A 24,555-nucleotide genomic window follows, 5' to 3' on the forward strand; every position below is an offset into this window, starting at 1 on the left:
ATCAGTTTTGATGTTATGCTTATTTGTGCATTCATTGGTTGCTGCTCGTAGGTGTCCTGATCAGGGATCGAACCCGTAACCTTGATGTATTGGGACAATGTTCTAACCAACTGAACTACCTGCCCAGTCAGGGCTACATTTTTTTTTTTTTTTTAAGAGTTAGCCTTAAACAATTCCACTATTTGTACCTCTTTAAAAAAAAATACTTTGTTTTCTCAATAAAGAGGAACAGGAGTAGGAATGCAATAATTGGAATGCAATAATTGAATGATTTTTTTCCCCTGATAGTCATGTAGTATCTCATTCTATTACTCTAGTTGTCCCTTTGTTTTCTTGCTTTTTAAAGGATTTGTTTTAGATGCACCGTGTAGTGGTTATATAATCTACGGAGTGATCCCCTTGATCATTTTAGTACCCACTTGGCACCATACATAGTTATTACAATATTAACTATATTCTCTATGCTGTACTTTATATCCCTATAACTATTTTGTAACTGTTTACTTCCTCACCTTTCTTACCCATCCTCCCACCCCCTCCTATCTGGCAACTCTCAGTTTATTCAACTGTACCTATGAGCCTGTTTCTGTTTTGTTTGTACATTTATTTTGTTCTTTAGATTCTACATATAAATGAAACCATAAGGTGTTTGACATTCTCTGTTTAACTTGCTTCACTTAGCACTAATACTGCCCAGGTCCCTTTATGTGGTCACAAATGGTAAAATTTCATTCTTTTTTTTATAGTGGAGTAATATTCCATTGTATATATGTAACACATCTTTGTCCAATCATCTATTGATGGGCACTTGGGTTGCTTTCATACCGTGGCTATTGTCAATGTTACAGTGAACACAGGGGTGCATGTATCTCTTCAAATGAGTGTTTTGGATTTCTTCAGATATATTCCCAGAATTGGAATTGCAGGATATAAGATGATTCTATTTTTAATTTTGGGGGGAACCTCTGCACTGTTTTCTACAGTGGCTGCACTAATTTGCAGTCCCCCCAACAATGCATGAGGGCTCCCCTTCTTCCACATCCTCAGCAACACTTGTTAATTTATTGATGGTAGCCATTCTGACAGGTATGAATTGATAATATATTACTGTGGTTTTAATTGAATTTTCTCTGACAATTAGTGATATTGAGCATCTCTTCGTATGTCTGTTGGCTATATCTGTAATACCCTCTTTGGAGAAATGTCTATTCAGGTATTCAGCCCATTTTTTAATTGGATTGTTATTTTGGTGTTGAGTTGTATGAGTTCTTTATAAAATTTGATTGTTAATCCCTTATAAGATGTATCATTGGTGAATATCTTTCCCCATTCAGTAGGTTGCATGTTCATTTTGTTGATTGTTTCCTTTGCTGTGCAAAAACTTTTTAGTTTGATGTAGTCTCATTTGTTTATTTTTTCTTTGTTTCCTTTGCCTCAGGAGATATATTAGAAAAATTATTACTAAGAGCGGTGTCAGAGATTTTACTGCCTATGTTTTCTTCTAGAAGTTCTTTGGTATCAGGTCTTACATTTAAGTCTTTAATCCATTTTGAGTGTATTCTTGTGTGGTGGAAGAAGATGGTCTGGTTTATTTATTTATTTATTTATTTATTTATTTATTTATTTATTGCATGTATCTTCACCTTTTCCAACACCTTTCAGATTGAATGACTATCTTTACCCCGTTGTGTATTCTTGCCTCCTTTGTCATGGACTAAGTGACCTTAGAAGTATGAGTTTATTTCTGGGCTCTCTGTTCTGTTGTGCTCTGTGTTTGTTTTTATGCCAATACCATGCTGTTTTGATTACTATGGCCTCGTAGTATAGTTTTATATAAGATAGCGTGATTTCTCCAGCTTTGTCCTTCTTTCTCAAGATTGCTATAGCTATTTGGGGTCTTTTGTGGTTCCATGTACATTTTAAAATTATTTATTCTAGTTCTGTGAAAAGTGCCATTAATATTTTGGTAGTGATTACAGTGAACTATAGAGTGCTTTGGAGAATATGGATATTTTATTTTTTTATTTTCTTTATTTTTTAACAAGCAAGCTGCTTTATTTCCATTATACAGAACAATATAAATGCAGCATGACTGGTGTAAAATGCTACATTTGTACACATGTCCTAATCCCTCTAGCACGTGCAGGTTTAGACTCAGACTTAATCTCCTGTGCCCTCCCTGCATTAAATACACAGGAGTGTTGTATACCTCAGGCCCCTAATGGCATAAATTGAAAGTTTACTGTCCACCCACAATTAGGAACCTGCTAGTAACTCTTCTACTTTAAGAGGAGAAATAAAAGCCAGTTTTTAAAACAAGAGAATTGAGTCCATTTTATGAGTATCATAGGTTTGTCCAGAAAGCTGTTGACATCAACCCTAAAAGTAGATACATGTACAATGTCGCCGATTATACTTGATTTTGGAGATGTTCTGTTTATCTTGAATTGGAAGATGTGGGCATACAGATTCGAAAGTTAGTGTCAGAAATGAAATTGGATAGGCTAAGTTCCTGTCATCCAAGCGACTGAAGGGTAAAAGCCTGAAGGTGGAAGTAAAGGTGTTTGCTTTTTCCTCCCTATAAAACACAAGTGGGCAATGCAGTAGGACAGCTGTACGTTAAAATTGTTTTGTACATCTCTGCTCCAGACAGCCACAAACAAGGTGCTTTTTATATGTCTGCCCATCCATGCCTGGAACAAGAATTTTCCAAGACTTGGGGTGATTACATCCCCTTGGGGTGGCTTCATCCCCTGACCCCAGGTGGCAGTTTATCCCATAACCAAGTTCCCTGTTCTCTGGTCACTGCTCGGCCTCAGAATTGCAGCAAATGGTCCTCAGTCAGCATCTAGGCCTCTGTGACAATCAGGTCTCTGGTGACTGGAAAGACTGCAATGAGGGAACTCAGCTGAATCTTCTCATTGGTTCCAACAGAAAGTCTGTACTCAATTTTTGCCATTTTGGCCAATAAACAAACAAGATGGAAAGTCAACTCTGCACAAACAAGTCTCTGTCAGGATATCACATAATGCCAACCCCTTCAGAGTTTTCGACTTCATAAATATTTCTGTAGGCTGTGGTGAAGTCTTGATTCAACACCAGTCTGGAATGTTGTTGATGTCTGACTTGAGCAGGTGCCCTGTGCAGATGTAGACAGTCTCCTCTGTCGCTGTCCCAAAGGCCGCAGGGGTGCTCTGTGAAACATTCAGAGCCCGTTGCCTCTCTCCAAGTGCTTTCATCCCAGCCTCACTTATATCACTTTCTCTTCTACAACATGGTCCAGGTGTGGAATCATGAGTTCAGGAGTCAGGGGACCAAGTCACAACCTTGTACAGCCAGATTGCAAGGTGGAAATGATCTTTGACAGATAGTTACAGATAAGGCAAAATCTGGTATTTTCAGTAAATTTCTCAATCACTCTCCTCAAGGCGTTCTGGGCGTCTTGAGTCATAGCATCAGCTTCGTCCAGTATCACTGGTTTAAAGCCTTCCATAAATACTGTCCTTGTTCTAGCAAAGCTCAGGATTGGTCCCCAAACGATATCTGTTCCTTGGTTGTCTGAAGCGTTCAGCTCCAAGACCGTGCAGCTGAATTCTTTGTCTTCGTCCAGCTGCTTTGCACGGGCTGGAATGGTGGATGTCTCTGCTGTTGCCGGAGGACCGTAGGGAAGCAGGTGTGGTAATCGGTCTTCACTGATGAATCTTTGAATGGCACTCAACATGTCCTGATAAGAAATGAGATCATTCGGTGTCTATGGCTGGTATTTTTCAACCTTCTGTGGCTCCGCTCCAGCTGCAGGTCTGGGGGCAGCGGGGCGAGGACTTGCAGGGCCTGCCCACCTGCCCGACCCTCTTCCCTGTGGCAGCCAGCAGGGCCGGCAGGCCTGCTCCTACCAGGGCAGGTTCCTGGTCTTGGACGCTGAGGGCTGGGGCCGCTGCTGCTCCTGCGCTGAGGTTTCCTGGGCGGGGTGACGAAGGTGTCCAGATCCAAGTGTCTGAGTCAAATCTCCCGGAGGTCTGTACAGATCTCAGATATTTTAAAATGTTAATTTTTCCTTTCCATGACCACGGTTTGTGCTTTCATGTATTTGTAACTTCTTCAATGTCTTGTAATTTCCTGAATACGTCTTTTACTTCCTTGGTTAAATTTATTCCTAGCTCTTTTTTTTTTTTAATGCAATAGTAAATGTAAATGGGATTGTTTTCTTAATTTCTCTGATAATTCATTATTAGTGTATAAAAATGCAGCTTATTTTGGAATGTGAATTCTGTAACCTACTTTACTGAATTCATTTCTATTCATCAGTTCTAGCAGTTTTTTTGGTGGAATTGTTAGTATTCTTTTTATATTAATATTATGTCACCTGCAAATAATGACACTTTTACTTCTTCCTTTCCAATTTTAATGCCTTTCATTTCTCCTCTTTGTTTGATTACTGTGGCTAGACTTCCAGTATATGTGGAATCAGGGTGGAAGTGGGCATCCGTGTCTTGTTCCTTTATTATGTTTAGGTATCTTCCCTCTATTCCCACTTTGCTGAGATTTTTTATCATAAATGGGTGCTGGATTTTGTCAAATGCTTTTTCTCCTTCTCTGATATAATTATATAATTTTTATCCTTTATTTTGTTTATATGATGTATCATGTTAATTGATTTGCAGACACTGTACCAACCTTGCATCTGAGGAATAAACTGCACCTATCATGGTATAAGATACTTTTAATGCATTGCTGCATTCCATTTGCTAATATTTTATTGAGGATTTCTGCATCTATGTTCATTAGGTTATTGGCCTATATTTTTTTGTCTTTGTAATGGCTGGTTTTGGAATCAAAGTAATGCTGGCCTCGTAAAATGAGTTTGGAATCCTTCCCTTCTCTTGAATTTTTGAGACTAGTTCGAGGATGGATGTTAATTTTTCTGTGAGTGTTTGGTAAAATTCACCTACGAAGCCATCCATTCCAGGGCTTTTGTTTGTTGGGAGTTTCTGATTACCGATTTGACTTTTGTTGGTAGTAATCAGTCTGTTCATATTCTCTGTTTCTTCTTAATTCAGCCTTGGAAGAGTGTATGTTTCTAGAAATTTATCCATTTCATCCAGATTGTCCAATCTGTTGACATATAGTTGTTCATAGTATTTTTTTTTTTTACAATCCTTTGTATTTCTGTGGTGTTAGTTGTCACTGCTTCTCTTTCATTTCTGACTTTATTTATTTGGGTTCTCTGTCTCTCTCAAGCAGAGTTGAGCTTTTTATTGAACATGTTACAAAAGACGTTTAGTCAGCAAGACCAAAGCCCCTGTCATCATCGGACTCCCTTTGCTCCCCCTTTCTTCTCAGCCGGGGCAGCCCCAGTGGTGGAGGGGGCAGGACCTCCTCCTGGTGCAGCACCTGCTCCTGGGGCAGATCCACCAGATGAGGCTCCTGATGTTGACATTGGCCAGAGCCTTTGCAAACAAGCCTGGCCAGCAAGGTTCAACATTCACATCAGCTGCATTTAATGTGGGCAGCGACCATATCCTCCGTGACTACTGTCTCATCTGCGTGCAGGATGAGGGCCGGTTAGATGCAGGCGAGCCCTGAGGTGGCTGAGGTGTGGGCGAGTGCTGGGGGAGCGCTGCCAGGCATGGTGCTGAAGTGAGGGTCTCACCGCAACGCGCGCTCAGCTTTCTCAGGACCAAGTACATTACTAGCAGCTGGGGAAAACTCTCTCTTTTTTTTTCTTGATGAATCCAGTTAAAAGTTTGTGTTTTCAAAGAACCAGCTCTTAGTTTCATTAATCTTTCGTATTGTGTTTTAGACTACATTCTGAGTTTTACTCTGATCTTTGTTATTTCCTTATTTCTACTTACTTTGGACTTTGTTACTTTTCCGGTTCCTTAGGTGTAATGTTAGATTGTTAATTTGAAGTTTTTCTTGTTAATTGAGATAGGCCTATAGTGCTACAAATTTCCATTTTAGGACTGCTTTTGCTGTGTCCCATAGATTTTAGGTCATTGTGTTTTCATTTTCATTTGTCTCAAGGTATCTTTCGATTTCTTCCTTGAGTCATTGTTAACCCATTCATTGTTTAATAGCATGTTATTTAGCCTCTCTCTGTTTTTTTTGGTTTTCTTAATTGGGTTCGTTTCATACCAGTGTGGTTGGAGAAGGTGCTTGATGTGATTTTAATCTTGTTAAATTTATTGAGACATTTTGTGGCCTAACATGTGGTCTGTCCTGAAAAATGTTCCATGTGCACCTGAAAAGAATGTATATTCTGTTGCTTTGGGGTGAAATGCTCTAAAAATATTGATTAAATCCATCTAGTCTAGTGTGTCACTTAAGACTGCTGTTGCCTTGTTGATCTTCTCTCTGGAAGATCTATCGATGTCAGTGGTGTACTAATGCTCCCTACTATTACTATATTACTGTCACTCTTTCCATTTATGTCCATCAATATTTTCTTTATAGATTTACATCTATGTTGGTTTGCATAAATGTTTATAAGGGTTATATTGTCTGGTGAATTGATCCCTTTATCATTATACAGTGTCCTTATTTGTCTCTTATTATAGCCTCTGCTTTAAAGTCTATTTTGTTTGATATATGTTGCTTACCCCAGCCTTTTTGTTTCCGTTTGCATGAAATACTTTTTTTCCGTCCCTTTGCTTTCAGTCTGTCTTTCGATCTGAAATGGTGTCTTGCAGACAACGTATGTATGCATCTTGTTTTCTTATCCATTCAGCTGCTCTATGTCTTTTGATTGGAGTATTTAATGTATTCACATTTGAAGAGATTATTGATATATACATAATTATTGGCATTTTACTATTCATATTTATATTCCTTTTTTCCTTCTCCTTTTTCTTAAGGAAGTCCCTTTAACATTTCTTGTAATATTGGTTTGGTGATGATGTACTCCTTTAGCTTCTTCTTGTCTGGGAAGCTCTTTAGCTCTCATTCAATTTTAAATTAAATTAAATTACTGGGTATTCTTGATTGTAGGTTCTTTTTTTAAGATTTTAATTTATTTTTAGGGAGAGGGGAAGGGAGGGGGAGAGAGAGAGAGAGAAACATCAGTGTGTGGTTGCCTCTTGCTCATCCCACATTGGGGCCAGGCCCGCAACCCAGGCCTGTGCCCTGACTGGGAATAGAACCGGCAACCCTTTGGTTCTCAGGCTCGCCCTCTATCCACTGAGCCACACCAGCTGGGTTTTTTGGGGTTTTTTTTTAAATCACTTTGAATATTTCATGCCAGTCCTGTCTGGCCTGCAAAGTTAATGTTGAGAAATCAGCTGAATCTTATGGGAGCTCCCTTGTAGGCAACTAACTCTCTCTCTTTTGCCACTTTTAAGATTCTTTGCCTTTAGCCTTGCCATTTTAATTAGGATGTGTCTTGGTGTAGGCCTCTTTGGGTTCATCTTGTTTGGGACTCTCTTCACTTTCTGGACTTGTATGTCTTCTTTCTTTGCCATGCTAGGGAAGCTTTCTGTCATTATTTCTTCACATAGGTTCTCAATCCCTTGCTCTTCTTCTGGTACTCCAATGATGCAGATGTATTTACCCTGGCTATTGTCCCAGAGGTCTCTTAAACTATCATTATTTTTAATATTTTTTATTTTTGCTGTTTTGAATGGATGTTTTCTGTTACCTTGTCTTCTAAATAGCAGATTTGATCCTCTCATCTAATCTGCAGTTGATTCCCTCCAGTGTATTCATTTCAGTTATTGTATTTGTTTTTGACTGGTTATGTTTTTTATGGTTTTTATGTCCTTTTTATGTTTACTATCTTAGTGGGAAGTTCTGGTTAAGTTCCTCAAGCACCCTTATAGCCAGCGTTTGGACTCTGTATCTAGTAGACTTCTTGCTTTCATTTAGCTTTTTCTGGAGACTTCTATTATTTCATTTGGGACTTGTTTCTTTGTCTCCCTGTTTCGGTTACATCTCTGTGTTTGTTTCTATGTATTAGGTAGGGCTGCTTTATTTCCCAGTCTTGGCAGGGCGGCCTTATGTAGTGCGTGACCTGTCAGGCCCAGAGGCACAGCCTCCCTGATCATCTGAACCGGGTGCTCCAGGAGTGTCCCTTGTGTAGGCTGTGTGTGCTCTCCTGCTGTAGTTGAGCCTTAATAGCTTTTGGCACATCAGCGGGTGGGAATGACCCTCAGGCTGACGGGCTGTGAGGATTGGCCATGACTGCGGAGTATGAGCTGCTATGCAGGAACTGACCCCAGGGAGCGGGCTTCACCCCGCTGGGGTCTGTGTCCTTCCAAGACCTCTCTTTGAGTGTGCTGCTTACGGAGCTGATTAATTGGGTGGTGTTCTGTGTGGGCTGAAGCTGGCCACCAAGTGTGTTGGTTCTGGGGCTTCTTGGGAGGGGCTGGTGAAGGTCAATGTAAGATGCTGCTTGTGACCAGCTCAGGGCTACCTGTTAGGAGCTACAAGGTGATCTGCAGTTGGTAGCTGCCTGTCCTGGCACGTGGGAAGGGCCACATTGCAAACCGAGGCTGGTGCCACCAGTACCAGGTCTGGGGCAGGTCACCAGAAAGCCCAGGGCACCCTGAGATCTGCCACTGCCTGCTGGCTGCCCATAAGGCTCAGCCACTAAAAGACCCTTGGGCAGTCCATGAGTTGTGGGAGGCAGGGTCTCAGGGCGTCTCTGGGGTGCAGCTAATTGAGGTCACTGGGCTCATGCAGAATCGAGTTTAGCCCTGTCGGGGGATGGCTCAACACAGAGACAGTGGTGGCTGGCCCTCCAGCCCTCTCGCTCTGGAGCCACACAATCCCGTTTCTCCAGCTATGGCTCTGGCAGCCCCTGTGCTCCTGAGCTTAACTGGACTTGGGGTTTTTTTTTTGTTTTTTTTTTAAGATTGACTGCAATTTGTTTGAGAAAAGTTGGTTATAAAACTATTGTGTATCATCCCAAAACTAGAAGATAGGAAGAAAAGCAAATTGATGTTTGACAGTTGGTGGCAGAGTGATGTACATTTATTTTAAAATCTTGTATTCCAAATTTTCTACAATAGAAAAGAATTATGAGGGATACTGATGAACTAGAAAGTATCCCCTTTGGGAAGTCAAAAACCTAGAAACCTTACATGAGTGAGCTAGAGGGGGGAAAAATGACAGTCAGTGATTTGGAAATACGTGAGGTGATGGCATTGAGGATACTAGTGTCCGGGCGCTCGCGTTTTACCAGGTGCCGCGCTGCAGGCCCCGCAGCTTGAGTGTGAACCTGGGTCTCCAGAAGCCGCTACACTTGGCTTCACTATTCACTCCGTCCCCTAAGCCAGAAGCCTTAAATTTTTCATACGAGCATCACTAATTTTCGTTTACTATCAGGATATAGTGGCCAGGGAAGAGAGTGACCCAGAAAGATAGGAGGTAGAATTATTGTGTTATGATGGTGGTTTAATATTAAAGAGACTGGATATAACTTTCACAAAAAGATATATTTTCATATGGCTATTTACATTTTCTCATATTTAGTTAAAGAATATCATACAACTGATACCTTCTGAAATGCTTCATGCTTTTAAATTCTTTCCTATTTACACTTTTCTGACATGGAATTTAAACTAAAATAGTCATATCCCTTGATAATAGAAAGCAACCTGTCAACATAGCTATAGGTCTTCTCTTAAATTTGCTGATCAACATTAGCAATAGTTACCTTAATAATAAATTACTTATTTAAAAATCAGTAGTAATTTTAAACAATTCATAAATAAGTGTGCTCTGTGCAATTTGCATGTTTAATATCCTGTGGATACTAAAAGCTTGTATGTTGTCAGATTTGCACATTATTACTTTTTCAAATGATAAGCTTTTCCAAAATAGAAACTGGAGAAGCTTGAAATAATACCCTCAGGTTCTGTGGAGAGCTATCAGAGCTCTGCTTGCTTTACAGGAGGAGGTTCCAATTTTCGTGAGAGGACGGTTAAAATCTGGTTGAACTTCTCATATCTCTCTGTCTGATTAACTTGTGCGCCTTTGCTGCCCCATAGCAATCGCATTTGGAATTCAGTCTTGAAGATTTCACTCATTTCTTCATCGGGTTGAAAACCTAATACAAACAAGACAAAACAAAACAATTTGTTTTTGGTTCTGCCTAAAACAGTGTTGACAACAGACTGAAAATTTGCCTGTTTAAAGTAGGATCAAAATGAACTTCATCTTGCAAAGCTTTAAAACATCCCCCAAGAGAAAACACAGGCCTGCCGTATGTAAGGCAGGGCAGAGGCCCGCTCTCGAGGACTGAGCACCTTCAGAGAAAGAGTGGCAAAGCTCACTCACTACACAGGACGGAATAAAATCCATGTGCGCGAGCCACTGCAGGTTGTAGTGCTGTGAGGGGTGTTCAAAGTACCTCGGGTTTTTGTGTTGTTTTTTTTTTACAGCTTTATTGGTGTATCATTTACATGTCATGATTCACCCATTTCAATGGCACAGTTGGATTTATAATAGTAAATTTATAGTGTACAATCATCACCACCAGTTTTATATAGAACACGCCCATCGCCCTAGAAAGTTCCCTAGTAACCCTTTGCAGTGAATCCCCCAGATCCACATCAACCGCTAATCTGCTTTTTGCTGCTATTGTTTTGCCTTTTATAGAAATTTGATATAGATGGAATTACAGAATATGGACTTTTTTGTCTGGCTTCTTTCAATTAGCATGGTGTTCTTGAGATTATTCAATATTGTTGCAAGTTGTCAATTCCTTTTTATTCCTGAGTAGTATTCAGTTATATGGACCTATGACATTTTGTTTGTCCATCTACCAACTGGCAGATACTTGGATTGTTTCCAGTTTCTGAGTATTATGAATACTGTTAAGTCTTTGTGTGGACATGCATTCTCATTTCTCTAGGAATGGAAGTACTAGGTCATATGGTAAACATATGTTTACTTTTAACAAACTGTCAAACTCTTTTCCAAAATGGCTTTCCCATTTTATATTCTCATCAGTAACATATGAAGATTCTATTTTCTCCACATACTGCCAACTTTCAGTATTGCCATTCTAGATAGTGTGTGGTAGTAGTGCATTGTGGCTTAAATTTACATTTCCCTTAGGACCGATGCTTTGAATATCTTTCCATGTAGTCATTTGTCATTCCTATAAATTCTCTGGTGTGGTGTTCTTTCAAATCTTTGTCTATTCAAAGCTTATTTATCTTTTCATTGAGTTTCAAGAGTTCTTTATATAGCCTAGATATAAGCCCTTTATAGATATACAGCATGGGATGAAAGTAGCTTTACAGTTGAGAGTATACAAAAGTTTATTCTTGTATTATTATTAAATTGTTATGTTCCATACGAACAAGTGTAAACCTACTTTTGCCAAATCCTGTATGTTTGTCAGATATTTTCTTCTAATCTGTGGATTGCCTTTTTACTTTCTTAACAGTGTCTTTTGATGAGCAAAATTTTAAATTTTGATTTATCAGTGTTGTCTGTTATGGTTCATGTTTTTTGTGTCCTAAAAAAAATCTTTGCTTAACCCAAGGGCACAATGTATTTCTCCTATGTTTTCTTTTAGGAGCTTTCCACTTACTTTTACCTTACTCATATTTTGGCTCAATTATTGTATAAGATTAAGGTTTGTTTGTTTGTTTTTTATATGTAACATTTAAGAGTTCCAGCACCATTTGCTGAAAGACTCTTTTATCCAATGAATTACACTTCAACACTTTTGTCAAAAATCAATTAACAAGCACATGTGTGGGCCTGTTTCTCAATTCTCTCTTCCCTTCTATAAAAGAGAATTATCTGGTCTCCTTAAGGCCGAGCATGCTCAGTCACCTCTGTTAGAGAGGGCGACCCTCTAGCCAAAGAGTCGTACAAGCATGTGGTTCTCACCCTTGATTACAGCTGGAGGAGTCTGCTCTGTCTTTAAACGTATTCCCACCACCTAGATCGCAGGACCTTGGTAGTTCAGAGGATAATAGAAGGCTTTTAGTCCATCCTTCCCTGTGATGCCAGAATATCTTTGACAGATAACCAACCAGAGGCCAGATGACAACTTCCATTTGTTCTGTTGATAGGTTTTGAGCCCGTGCCCTGGGCTGGGTGTAGGGGCACGATGGCGAGTGAGTCCCTGTCCTTACTGGGCTCACAGTCACTTCCACGGTGGGGGCTGGCCATGGCAGCCTGTAGCGGGGTCAGCTGAGAAATACCATGAGATATCTTTAAAGTAATTTGCTGTAGAACAGCTTAAAGCACACATTTGGCTTAGGCAGCACCCAAAGTAATACATGTATTGGCTTTGTATAAGCAGGCACTCTATCCTCCGGTGAATTATGTGTTTTTATTGTTTGAGTTCTACACTGCTAACCTTGGAGAACTTTCTGAGGGGAAAAAAGTGACACAGATACATGATGCTTATACCTACAGCAGACGCAGTGCAAACTGTTCAGTCCTAAATTCTGGTTCTGAAGCAAAAGCTTTGTTTTAAGATGGAACAATAGGCCTCTCCCACCCCATATAGTTCTTAACCCCATGGATCAGACTGTGGGCCCTTGAAGAACTTTAAAAATTATATAGTGAGGAAGAGAAAATCATCATCCCTCATAACTGCCATAGAAAAGTCCTTGTTTTGGCATTTGCTTCCTTGGCGGTCTTTATGCCTGTCAGTCTCAGCCCGGCGGGCCTTCCTCCACACAGATGCCAGGCTGAAGCACCAGCCGGACTGTGGGGTGACGCCCTCCCATGTTCTCCGCTGGCTCTTCCCCAGCCGCAGTCCTGTGTGGAAGGCCCTCCCGCCTGTATCCACTCCCACGGCCTGGTTGGCCATTAAGACACACTTTATATTAATCCAAACCCAAGTATTTGTGTTTCGTGCTCTTCCCCAAGCTCTTTCAGTGCCTTTGCTTGTGTTGGACCCTTTGATACTAAGAGCAGCAGAGCTCGCTTCCCAGTACGACTGAGAGGAAAGGCACGCAGATAAATGAAGTCAAATAAAACTCCAGCTCCTCGTGTTGGCCCATCACACTCTCTAATAGTGATTATTAGAGGTTCTAATAGTGGGCAAGCTGACCGGTCCTTTTTTGACCTTTTCTCTCTGTTCTATACCAATGATCCAAGCGAATATATAAAAGAGAAACAGGGTCCTTAAGTCATTTAAGAATTGAGAGGAAGTAAGGATCAATCTATATAACAAATGGAATTCCTGTGCCTCTGTCTTTCCTCCTTGGCGTTTTTCTAATTGAGAACATCCATGCGGTTTCATTCCCTCATCCCAGTTACTACGCAGAGTAGACAGCAGCTTACAGAAATTGGCCCCTACCTTCCAGGATCTTCTCAGCATTCGTCCGGTAACTGTTTGCAGCCTCTGCCATGAGTCGGGCTGTTGCCAAATGGTTCATCAAAATCTCGCAGCTTTCATCATTTTTTTCCCATATGTCAGTTCCTTCAAAAGTGACAGCCTGCCGTTCCATTAAGGTCACAAGAGGCATCAGCAGAGGGACCGATACATTGTTTGGGAGGACACATGTGGACTCTGAAAAACAAGGGGTGAAGTTTTCTATGTCTTTTTTTTTTCAAAGTTAAGCACAGAGAATTCCGGTTCCAGAAGACGATGTAGGAGAATCCTAGACCCACCTCCTCCCATGGACACATTGAATCTGCAGCTGAATATGGAACGACTTTGAGAGAGGCCCCTATGGAAGCGGGTGGGAGAGTCTGGGACATGATCTCACCATCAACCACAGCCCCGGTGTGGCGACCCACAGTCTGGAGGGAACTCAAACCCCGGAGCTTCTGCCTGAGGAGCAAAGGGTTTGAGTCTCACACTGGGCACCCCAACTTGTGCCTGAGAGACAGGCCCCCAAACCGATGGGGCTCAAATCCATGAGACCTACAGGGCCATAATGATCTGGGAAACAGCTCTTAAAGCGTTCACATGCTCTAACTCACCTGCCCAAGGACTCTGTGTAAAGGCAGCTGGCTGAGAGGCGCTCAGACTTGATGTGAGTGAGCCTGAGGGGCAGCCCTCTAATTTAGCGCACACCTAGGGGCCTGCCGGCTGACAGGCGCCCTCTCTGCTCTTCCTCTGCCTCAGGCTAGCCAGTGGGCGCTGTCTTTTCTTTTCTCATCTTCTCTGTCTGTCTCTCTCTCAATACTGGTTCTCTCCTGCAACCCTTTTCTTCTCTTCCTCCTGTGGGAGCCATCTATAAGCTCTCCCTTGCCTTTGCTCCAGCTCACTGTTACCTCCCAGAAAGGAACTCATACCCTTGCCTGGTGTCTGATGTTTGCAGCTGCTGCCCAAGGACACCTCTACGTGGCCTGGCTCTGGTGGCCAGTGCAGCCTATGCCCCCGGGTCTCACAGGACTGTAACCAGTGGAAAAAGAGCTCTTAAACAGCTGCTAGGGCACAGCAAGAGCCAAGAGTGGCCTATGAGCTTATCATCATAACTGCAGCCTGAGGGGCAAGCTTCCAATTAAATACACAGCTAAGGGATGGCTGTAGTCCTTTGCAGAGACCGCAGAGAACGGGCACTGTCTTTGTGCACGCTCCTGCTGTGCTCCAGAGCACCAGTATCTCCCTGAGGGGAGCTTTCCCATGTGTCTGGTGCCCGGGTTTTGTGGCTGCCACCCAGGGAACGCCTTGATCACCTGACTCTGGTGACCAGGGGAGCTTGTGTTCTTCGGCCCCTCTGGACTGCAATAGTTGGAGAGACAGTTCCTGGTGGGCTCCCCTCTCCCCACTGCCCGGGGCACTGTGAAGGCAGCAGACGGAAACACACCCCTATCTTTGTGGGAAAGGCCTGTTTGCCTATCCTGGAGCTTTGTCCTGGGGGACAGGTTCCAGGTACGTGCCCAGCTAGGGGCCTTCCCAGGAGCTCTCAGGGAAGAGAGGCTGGTGGACAACACGTGTGCGTTCTCCCTCTGCCTCAGTGCAGCCACCAGTTCTCCCAGAAAGGAGCCTACACACTCGTCTAGAGCCCTGATTTTAACTGTGACCCAGAGGACACCTCCAGATTGCCCGGTGGCCAGTGGGCTTTATCTATGCAATTACACAGGACTATATATATTTGCACATATAATTCAAAATGGATTCAAGACTTAAATGTGAGACCTAAGACCATAAAACTCCTAGAAGGAAACATAGGCAGTAAGCTCCTTGACACTGGTCTTGGCAATAATTTTTTGTATGTGACACCAAAGCAAAAATAAACAAGTAGGACTACCTCCAACTAAAAACATGCTGCATAGCAAAGGAAGCCATCAATGAAACAAAAAGTCAGCCTACAGAATGAGAGGAAATATATGCAAATCATATATCTGATAAGGGATTAATATCCAAAACACATATATAAAAAATTCATAAAAACCCATAGGGAAAAAACAAAAACGAAAATAAAAAACACACTGAGGACCCAAACAGACATTTTTTTCCCCAAAAAAGAAATACAGATGATCAACAGGTATCTGAAAAGATGCTTGAAATCATTCATCATCAGGGAAACGCCCGTTAAAATCACAAGCGGTGTCACCTCACTTGTCCGTATGGCAATTATAAAAAAAAGTGTCTGTGAGGAAGTGGAGAACAAAGAACCTTTTGCACTGTTAATAGGAAGGCCAACTGGCGCAGTGCTATGGAAAATAGTATGGGGGTTCCTCAAAAAGATAGAACTACCACATGATACAGCGATTCCACTTCTGGGTATCTATCCAAAGAAGACAAGAAACATTAACTCAAAAAGATACATGCACCTCCCATGTTCATTGTAGCATTATTTACAGTAGCCAAGACATGGGAACAGCCTAAATGTCTATCAACAGATGCATGGGTGAAGGTGGTGTGGTATATATTACAACGGAATATTATTTAGCCATTAGAAAGAATGACACCCGTCATCTATGACAACATGGATTTTGAGGGCTTGTACTAAGTGAAGTAAATCAGTCACATGTGCTCTCACTTATACATGGAATGCAGAAAAACAAAACAAAACAAAAAACCCTGAGCTCATGGATACAGAGAACAGTTAGGGAGTTGCCTGAGGTGGAGGGTGGATGAAATGGGTGAAGGGGGTCAAAAGGTATGCATTTCCTGTTATAAAATGAATAAATCAGGGAATGCAATTACAGCACGGTAGCTATAATTAATATTATTGTATGGCATCTTTGAAAGTAGCTAAGAGAGTAGATGTTGAAAGTTCTCACAAAAAATTTTTTGTAACTATGTGCAGTGAGGGATGTTCACGGGACTTATTGTGATCGTTTTGCAATATGTACAAATATCGAACCATTACATTGTACACCTAAAGCTAATACAATGTTATGTCAGTTATACCTTAATTAAAAGGTAAGACAGAATGAAGTGACTGGCAGCCTGTGTCTTTTTTTAGCAACGGCAGACCTCCTACCTGCGCGGCTGTCATCTGATAAAAACCTTGATTGACACATCGACCATCCTGCAGATGACTCAGGGCCTCAGAACACGCCCTGCCAAGCACTTGATCAAACCAGAACAGGTACGACCTATTGGTCTTCCAGACACCAAGGGGGCAGCCGCCAGGCCTGCTTTGCCGACCCCGCGCTCACCTCTGCCTTCGTGCAAGATTCTGCTGAATGGCTTCAGTTGTTTCTCGTAGAGGATGGCGCTCTGGGTGTGCTGGTGTCGCAGCGCAGTCCACGTCTTTTCTAACCTTGTAATCTGGAAGAAAGAAAGGTGTTATATTTTGGAAAAGGCCATTTTTAAAATAACCTTTTTGTTAAATTGTGGAATAGATGACAGGTGCACATGATAAAAACGTCAAAGCAGTTGACTTTAGCCTGCATCGCTCTGAAAGCCCATGCCAGGGGCGACTCCTCTCACCAGTTCTGTGTGTGTGTCTGAGCGCGCACTGCCTGAAAAAGAATAAATGCATGTCATGCTACATGTATTTTTTTGTTCCTTGCTCGGAAATCATTTCATGTGAGTATATATAAAACAGCACAGAACAGCCTTATTTTGTTAAACTTCTGCATAACATTCCATTGTGTGGATAAACCATAGTTTAATCAGTCTCCTACAGATAAGAGTTTTCAACGTGTTTTTCTCTTACGAAATAAGCTTGTAAAGATTTTGCAAATGCGTACGTGTGTGAAAATATCTGGAGGATAAATTTCCAGAAGTGGAACTCCTGGGTCAAAGAGTACATGTATTTTAAATTTGGAGAGGAGCTGGCAGCTGTCTTCCGTAGAGCCTGTACCGATGGGAGGGTGTAGGAATGTGAGGTACAGCATGTTGACGTTACTCATAAGCAGTAGCGTCTGAGGCACACAGGGGCATGCCCAGGCCGGGCGATGCCGCCGCTCACTCCTTTACACTCCTGGAATAATGTCGTCATCACAGCATATGCCACCGACTCTGCCTGCCCTAAGATAACCAGTCCCCCACTCACAGCCCTACCACCAGCAAACCTCGGTGCCTGAAGTTTTCTACATGAAACAAGCAAGGGAGGCAGGGCACGTGAGCCAACTCAGGTATTTGAGGAATTTCGTTTAATCCTCGCAACACCCTAGGAAGCAGGTATTTTTGCCTTATTTTACAGATCCGAACACTGAAGAGATTAGGTGACTTGCTGCAGGTTTCACCACTGGTAAAGGGCAGAGCTGAGATCCATTCGCTTGGCCTCTGAGAGCTCCTGTGTGTTCTCTGTGAAAGGGGAGAAGGGTCGGCAGCAGCAGATTTTCTGGGAAGGGAAGGATGTGGGCTGGTCTGCTTCTGGCCACCCACATGCTGCCCTCTCTCCTCACATTCCCCTCCTCTTCCTCAGCCCTCAAGCATCCCCTTTCTGAAAGAGGCCCTTGTCTCTCAGCTAAGCCCGTATCCTGCTGGAGGCAGGTTTGGATGGTGACATACAGAAAAGACATGACTCCTCTGGGGTTTCCCCTGGGCCTACCACTTCCCTCCCCAAGCAGCGCTCCGGCTCGCCCAGGCCCTGAGCACCCTGGCGGGCTAGGTCCCCTCATTGCTGAGGTGCTCCGGGAGGGAAGAGTCTGAGGCTGCTGGATGGGGGCTGGCGGGGGAGCCACCCGCAAAGGCATGTCACTATGTTCCAGGATAAGTCCCTGACCACTGAGTTTGAAGTCACAGACACAGTGACCACGTAATGCCACAACACACCCCCTTTACTGCTCTGTGAGGAAGCTTTGGGCTGGACGCCTATGCACACAGCTTAGCTTGTTGGCTCAGCCCTAAAAACTCTCTGCAGGTTTGGATAAGAGGAAATAAATCTGAGGCAAAAGAAAAACACCTCAATGAAAAATTAGAACTCTTGATATTATAGAAGTCAGTATATCATGAAAATATGGCTGAATTTGCTTATTTCCAATATCAACCCTACGAAATTCCAGTGCACCTAGAGAACTTTGTAAACTCTTGGAATATTACATGATAATTGGAATGGACCCTCCCTCCCAAATTTTCCTGGTGAAGGAACTAAGTTGTTTGGCTTCTTGTTTTTAAGGTGACCCTTGCTTTAATGCAAGGAAACTCTGTTCCTAACATGCCCTGCAGGACGAGTGACTAGTTGTCGTCCCCAGCGGCATTGTTGGATTTTCAGTGAGCACCCGGCAGGGTCTCCAAGACAATCTGTGGCTATGAAACAGCTGAGCTAGATGGCGAGAGGGTTTGTGGTGCTCTTTGCAGACTGGGCTGTAAAGCAAGTCCTCTGCACACCCAGGGCCTGGCAGACCGGCAGCGGGAGAGCCGAATCCAAGCACAGAAGGCCACAGGGCCGTGTTCCTCTCTGGGGTCCACCTGATTTCAAGTACAGGTTTCCAGTTTTGACACTTATCCTAAAAACAGCCTGTCAAAGCAGACCAATTCAAAATGCTCGATTTCAGAAATTCTAGTTAAGGGGTTATATGGCAGGTGATTCAGAAATCTGAATTTTTTCATAAGAGAGGGTGTTTCAGGTAACTTGGGGAGCATTCTTTGAGATAAACCACTCGAGGGATTCTCAGATATAAGCTCTCAAAAATAGCTGCCTGCACACTTGATGGCTCAGATGGAAGCAGTTTCTTTCTTATACAACACACTTGCCCCAGACATATTATCCTAACTGGTTCTTCAGGAGCACTGTTCTTGAGGATGAGTCTTATTGCACATCAAAGAGAAAGCGTGGCCTGTCGGCAATTGTGCACCGTTTTTAAGAACAGCTCAAGTACTTAGGGTACTACTCGCAGCTGATTAGTCAAAGCAGCTTTCATTAAAATCCAATTTACCTTTTGAGAGTGACAAAAATCATCTGTGATTTGCTAAGCATGGGCTTGCAGACCCCTCTGCAGACCATGAAGCACACACAGGCCGTGGGGCTGCACGAAGCCAATGGGGAGTTACCTGCGGCATTTCCAGGGCTCTCATGATGGCCGAGAACGAATAGAGGTCCCCCATGGAGTCTTTCAGTTCCACCGCCACCTGGATGATCCTATTGAGGGTGGCTGCTCGGTCCTCCAAAGTGCCCGTGCAGCCCAGGATGTCCACGGCAATGCCGATGGCCATGGTGCTGTGCCTGAAAGGGAGGAGGCCAGTGGTCAGGCCCCGGGCCACCAGGACTAGGAGGGAATGAAACCAGACCAGCTGGGAGAAGGGCTGGCTTTGCACCATTTGCTGCTCTTGCCCTGAGCTGTGCCGGCCGCTCAGACAGCTTGGTTGCCGATTTCAGCAGAGACCACCCCTCCAGGCTGACTGCAGCAGGGCCGGACAGGGCCTCAGATGGAGCCCTTTGCGGAGTCAAAAAGGACAGATGCCCCAGGACAGGGCACTGCCCAGGCCTGGACCCGGGGGCATGCAGAGCACCCTCCTCTGGTGAAGTCATGTGGCTTCTTCTACCTTCTGCCATGAGAGGCCCCAGGAGCCACCAGGTCCCCCCAATGCACTGGGGAACCCTTCCTTGGGGAAACCCTGCACCAGCTCCACTGAGCCCCCTGCACTGGGGAATGGAAGGGACAGAAAGATGAGAGGATATGCTTGACCCAGAAAGGCACAAGGGTGTCAGAACAAAGAAAGGAAGGTGGAGCTATGAACGGAGCGTCTGTGGCTCTGGTCAAGAGGCCAGAAAGTGAATGCAGACGTGGGCAAAGACTGGACAGCAGGCTGGCAGGATGTCCCTGTAAGGTCGGACTCGAATAAAGGGAAATCTTGTTTGTATCTGCCTACAATCCTCCCGTTTCTCATCCTGGACTATACAGGTCGACCTCACAGACCCAGAACAGGAAGCAGCATGATCTTCTCTTGGCGTGACAATGGGACTGGCGAGAATGGGTCACAGAGCAGCCTCTTCCACGGGGGGCAGGCAGCTCAGCCTGAGATCCCTTTGCTTCCCTCTGAAAATCAGGACTGCGGAGTGGGCTGCGTGGGGCCACGGTGGCCCCAGCCACATTTTGGCCAGGTTGCTGGAGGTGAAGAGACAAGTGCTGGAGGTGAAGCCTCAATTCGTAGCATGGTTACTAAAACGCATGTCTTTGAAACTCTGGGGCCACCTTGTCCTGAAGGTTCAAAGCTAAGGATGCTACTCCATGGCCGTGCTTGCCTGTGCCCACGGGTGTGGTCTCTCTCACGCCAGGTGAATCAGGCATGTACCTAGCATTACTAATTTCTCTCGTCTACAGACATCCAGCCTAAGAAAAAGCCTTAGAAAAGTTTGTTTGAGCCAAACTGAAGCAAAATCTCAAGGGAATGAGGAAATGCTCCAGAGGATGGCAGTTTTGCAGCTTATTTTATACATTGGACTCAAAGGAGGAGACGTAAGGGAGGTCACATGAAATCCACTGGCGGTAGATCAGGGAGGCCGGAGAAAGCAAAGCAGGGCGATCTCTGACATTAGATAAAAAGCAAAATGAAGAGACACATGCTGCTTTTATGTTGGTGGGTGCAGAATAGTTAACATTTATGGTACAGAGATGGTAAGTGAGCAACAAGTAGCACTGTGGTCTCCTGCTCTGGTGCAGCGGTTGCCCCTTTGAGGGGTCGAAAAGAAAACGGCTCCGACATTTCAAAGGTATGCTGTCTTAGAGGCACAAAAACAACGGGCAGTATCAAAGTTAAAGACTGACCTTTGCCAAGGAAGCTACAGGCTTAGGACATGACTACACACAATGACTTGCTTTTAGTTAGGAATTTCTATGTTCCGACCATCCGATGTGGTTACTGTCCGTCTCTGAGTGCGTGAGGCCCGCGTGGCGGGCTTCCCCTGAGCTTGTCAGCGTCGGCGTGTGGCCCCCTTGCCGTCCACACTCCAATGTCTCTGAGTGTGTTCGTGCAAGTACGGGGTAGGGCAAAGGACGGGTTACAGTTGCGAGTATGCAAAACGCAGAGTTTATTCTTGTATTATTATTTATTAACTATTGTATTATTTTCCATACAAACAACTGTAAACCTACCTTTGCCCCACCCTGTAAGCATGTCAGCATGTATGACCTTCGGCTGTGACCTGACTGTTCCATTCCTTAGTTTCTTCATCTGTAAAATGGGAACAAGGGTAGTTGTGAGAAATAGGGGCTATGTGTGGGTATAAAAATAACTAACATGCAAATAACCCCCAGCAAATAGCTCTTGTTACTACAATGATCTCTACAGGTATATCATTGCCTCTGTATCTTGGTCCATTTCACCCTTTTGTCTCTTTTCCTTCATTTTATCTCCTTCCTGGTTTCTCGTCTTTCTTAATTAATGGATCCTAACAGAGACTTAAAGTCTATTTTTATCATCTATGGTTTATTGAAGTGTTTTGTTACCCGTTTGCAAAGTGTTAAGATTGAGCCGAACATTTTAGATGTAATTTTTAACTAAGAGTAAACTAACTTCCCATGTTGCGTTCAGTCTATTTTTTTATTCAGTGTGTTTTTTCCCCTATGTTTTAATAGCCCTTAATAAAAGACATATTTTCTACCTCTTTACAATCTGGCAGGATACCAATGGTGGACTGGATAATCTATCCATTCATTCAACCACCACTTGCCGGCAGCCTCCTGCGCATGCCGCTCTGGGAAAGAAACTCAGCCTGGCGCGTCTGCCTCAGAAGTGCCAGGGGCCGGCCGTCGGGGCACTGACGGTTACACTCAGTAGGCTTGGAATGGGTGAGGTGGTAAATTAAAAAAGGTGGTTTTGTATTTGATTTGAAACACAAGAAGATGATGTCATTTAGCCTTTCAAGACCACTCTACCCTTGACCTTTATTTAAACACATGGTAATAAAGAAAACTACTCTCCAGACTCTAGCAGGAAGACTCAAAGGTCAGCCCTGGACAGGAAACAAGCCAAGGGGTGGGACCCCAGGCAAGCGGGCCATCAGGAGAAAGAGGAAATGGACGTAGGCAAGGGTGGACGTCTGAAAATAGCCTAGAGAGAAGCCCCATCCCCACCACCCTAAGCCTGGGCCCCCCTGTCCTTCATACCTAATGAGACTGATAAAATAAGGCCTGGAACTTGGGGATTTTTCAGACTGAAATGAACCACGTGAAACACAGGGCAGCTGGTGGCACAGTTCATCTCTGCTGAAGCGGTGACCACTGAGCCCAGACAACAACAGAGGAGAAGTCAGTGGACCTGAGAAGCCAGGCCCCCAGGCTTGGGGTGGGGGGAGGATACCTGAAGAGAGAGGCTGGAATCCAGAAAAATCCGATCAGGAAAAGTAGGAAGATTCAGCAGCAGGCAGACCTACAGCTGTCCAAAAGCATTCAACAACAGGGATGCCTGAACAAAATCAGCGCGGACCATTTCCTGGTCTCCTGCCCCCCCAGAAGCATTCCATTCTGCATTGTGTCTTCTGTGGGATGCACCTGCGGCTGCAAGGCCAAGGCAACGGGGGCATTGCAGCCGCGTTATCTGCCAGGTAACCCGGATGGCAGCCGTGTTGATCCCCAGGCTACTTGTAAGGCAGTGTTCACTTTCTGGGGGCTGACCTCCTCGGGCTACACTGTCCACTGGCCATGCCTGGCCATTTACGCTTAAACCAGGAAAGAGTAAAATAAAGCATTTCATTCCTCAGCAGCCTAGTGTGGCGAGCGGCTGCCATAATGGGATGAGGGCAGCTCAGCCTCCCCAGAAAGCTGCTCTGATGGCGCTGAGACCCACAACATCGTGGACAGCCATGGGCAGGGGCAATGGCGCTTGGGGCCCCGGACTCTGAAGCGTCGCTGCCCTCTTCTCACAAAAAGCCAGGACCCTGGCTGTCCCTTAGAACTCGCGTGTGTGTCATGGCAACTGGAAGTTGGTTGGAAAAAAATAGAAAGCCACAAGGTAGTCTTGTCCAAATCAACTGTCTTTTTTGTGTATGTCAGAAAGGCCAACTTCCATGGTAATAAGATAATCAAATCTTGCACTTCTTTTCTTAAGAATATGCCTTGCTATTTCTATCTCATTTCTTAACATGCAATGTTCCTGTGTGTGGGTTTAAGCGAACAGCCAGGGCTCTGGCTTTTTATGAGAACAAGGCAATGAAACCTCAGGGGCTGGGGGGACAAGGACCGAGTGCTGTCATCCTCTGACCTCTGATCCCCCATCTGTCCACCCCGCAAAGGAAATGTTCAGACTCTGTTCTTCCCAACCTTTCTCACGAACTCCCACTTAATTCCTAACAGCAGTCCGGAGCTGGGACGGGAACATGTTCTCTTTGTCCCCGGACTTCCTCTGAGCTGTCTCTTTGTACATCTCCAGGAATTCTCTGGCTGAGGCTTTTGGGGGAAGTTGGCCCGGGTCACACATCCTTGAGGGCAGTGGAGGTGTGGAGCCTCTCTGCTCCAAAACCTGCTGCTCTGAGAGCCAGGGAGGAATGCAAGGGGCCAGCAACACAGAGGACAGCCCTGCTCACCTTTCAATTATGTCCAGACGCAGCTGGTGGCCGTGAGGCAAGGTGATGAGTTCCAGCCCTGAGCTCACGCCCATGTTCTTCCTCATCTCTTCAGAGACGTCAAGAATCCTAGCGACCTGTTAAGAACACAAATTGAAATACACTGGATCAGGAAGTGGGCATGTGGAAGGAAATACACGGAGCGGGAGCAGCGTGGACGCACGTCCTGCCGTTCTTTTTGAGCAGCAGCATCTGAAAAGACGTTTTTTATACGTGATATTTGGAGGCTTTTAATACACATACCGGAATATAAAATCTGGGAGGAAAGCCCCTAAACTGGTCTGCAGAATCTGCAAATCTGGTGTTTCTGCCCAGCCAGAGACGGCGCAGTTCCTGGAGCTTCTGACAGAAGCTGGGTCCTGCTGCCGACGCTCTGCCATGGACAGCAGGGCTGTGTGCCTGTGCCCGGCCATGGAAGAGCGGAACTGCGTCCAAGCGGCCCTCTGCCGCGTGCTTCGCCGTTCATGTTCTCACTTAATGGCAGGGCTGGCTGCAATTACCCGTAATTACGCCTCTCCGGGGCTCAGTAAATGCACCATACACCTGGAAACCATTAGAAATGTGCATAGAGATTTGAAACCCGAGGTCACAAACACACCCACCTCTCCCCTAGAGGGTTTTCCTTAAAGAAAATCTTCGGTTTGTCCCAGCCAGCTCGCCCATCTCAATTCTAGTGCGTAATCACAATTTATCAGAACCAGGTATTTGTTCATCATTTATAGTTACT

General features: G+C 44.3%; 1 protein-coding gene and 1 pseudogene across 3 annotated transcripts in view; both read right to left on the minus strand.

Moving 5' to 3' along the window:
- Window positions 1–2,848: 2,848 nt before the first annotated feature.
- LOC129085764 (replication factor C subunit 5-like) lies at window positions 2,849–4,706 on the minus strand (annotated as a pseudogene).
- A 4,251-nt stretch (window positions 4,707–8,957) lies between these two features.
- BCAR3 (BCAR3 adaptor protein, NSP family member) overlaps window positions 8,958–24,555 on the minus strand; it is a 104,265-nt gene continuing 88,667 nt past the window's right edge. For all 3 annotated transcript variants that reach the window (XM_054592155.1, XM_054592156.1, XM_054592157.1), the window contains 5 exons: window positions 23,790–23,905; window positions 19,319–19,490; window positions 16,534–16,645; window positions 13,271–13,483; window positions 8,958–10,045 (listed from right to left, as the gene is read on the minus strand). In XM_054592155.1, the coding sequence (XP_054448130.1) occupies window positions 9,867–10,045; window positions 13,271–13,483; window positions 16,534–16,645; window positions 19,319–19,490; window positions 23,790–23,905 (792 nt within the window). In that variant the 3' untranslated portion in view covers window positions 8,958–9,866. The remainder of the gene's footprint in view (window positions 10,046–13,270; window positions 13,484–16,533; window positions 16,646–19,318; window positions 19,491–23,789; window positions 23,906–24,555) is intronic.

The sequence above is a fragment of the Pteronotus mesoamericanus genome, unplaced genomic scaffold, assembly GCF_021234165.1.
Source record: "Pteronotus mesoamericanus isolate MK-2021 breed Mesoamerican mustached bat unplaced genomic scaffold, CSHL_Meso_final scaffold_31, whole genome shotgun sequence".
Taxonomy (NCBI): Eukaryota; Metazoa; Chordata; class Mammalia; order Chiroptera; family Mormoopidae; genus Pteronotus; species Pteronotus mesoamericanus.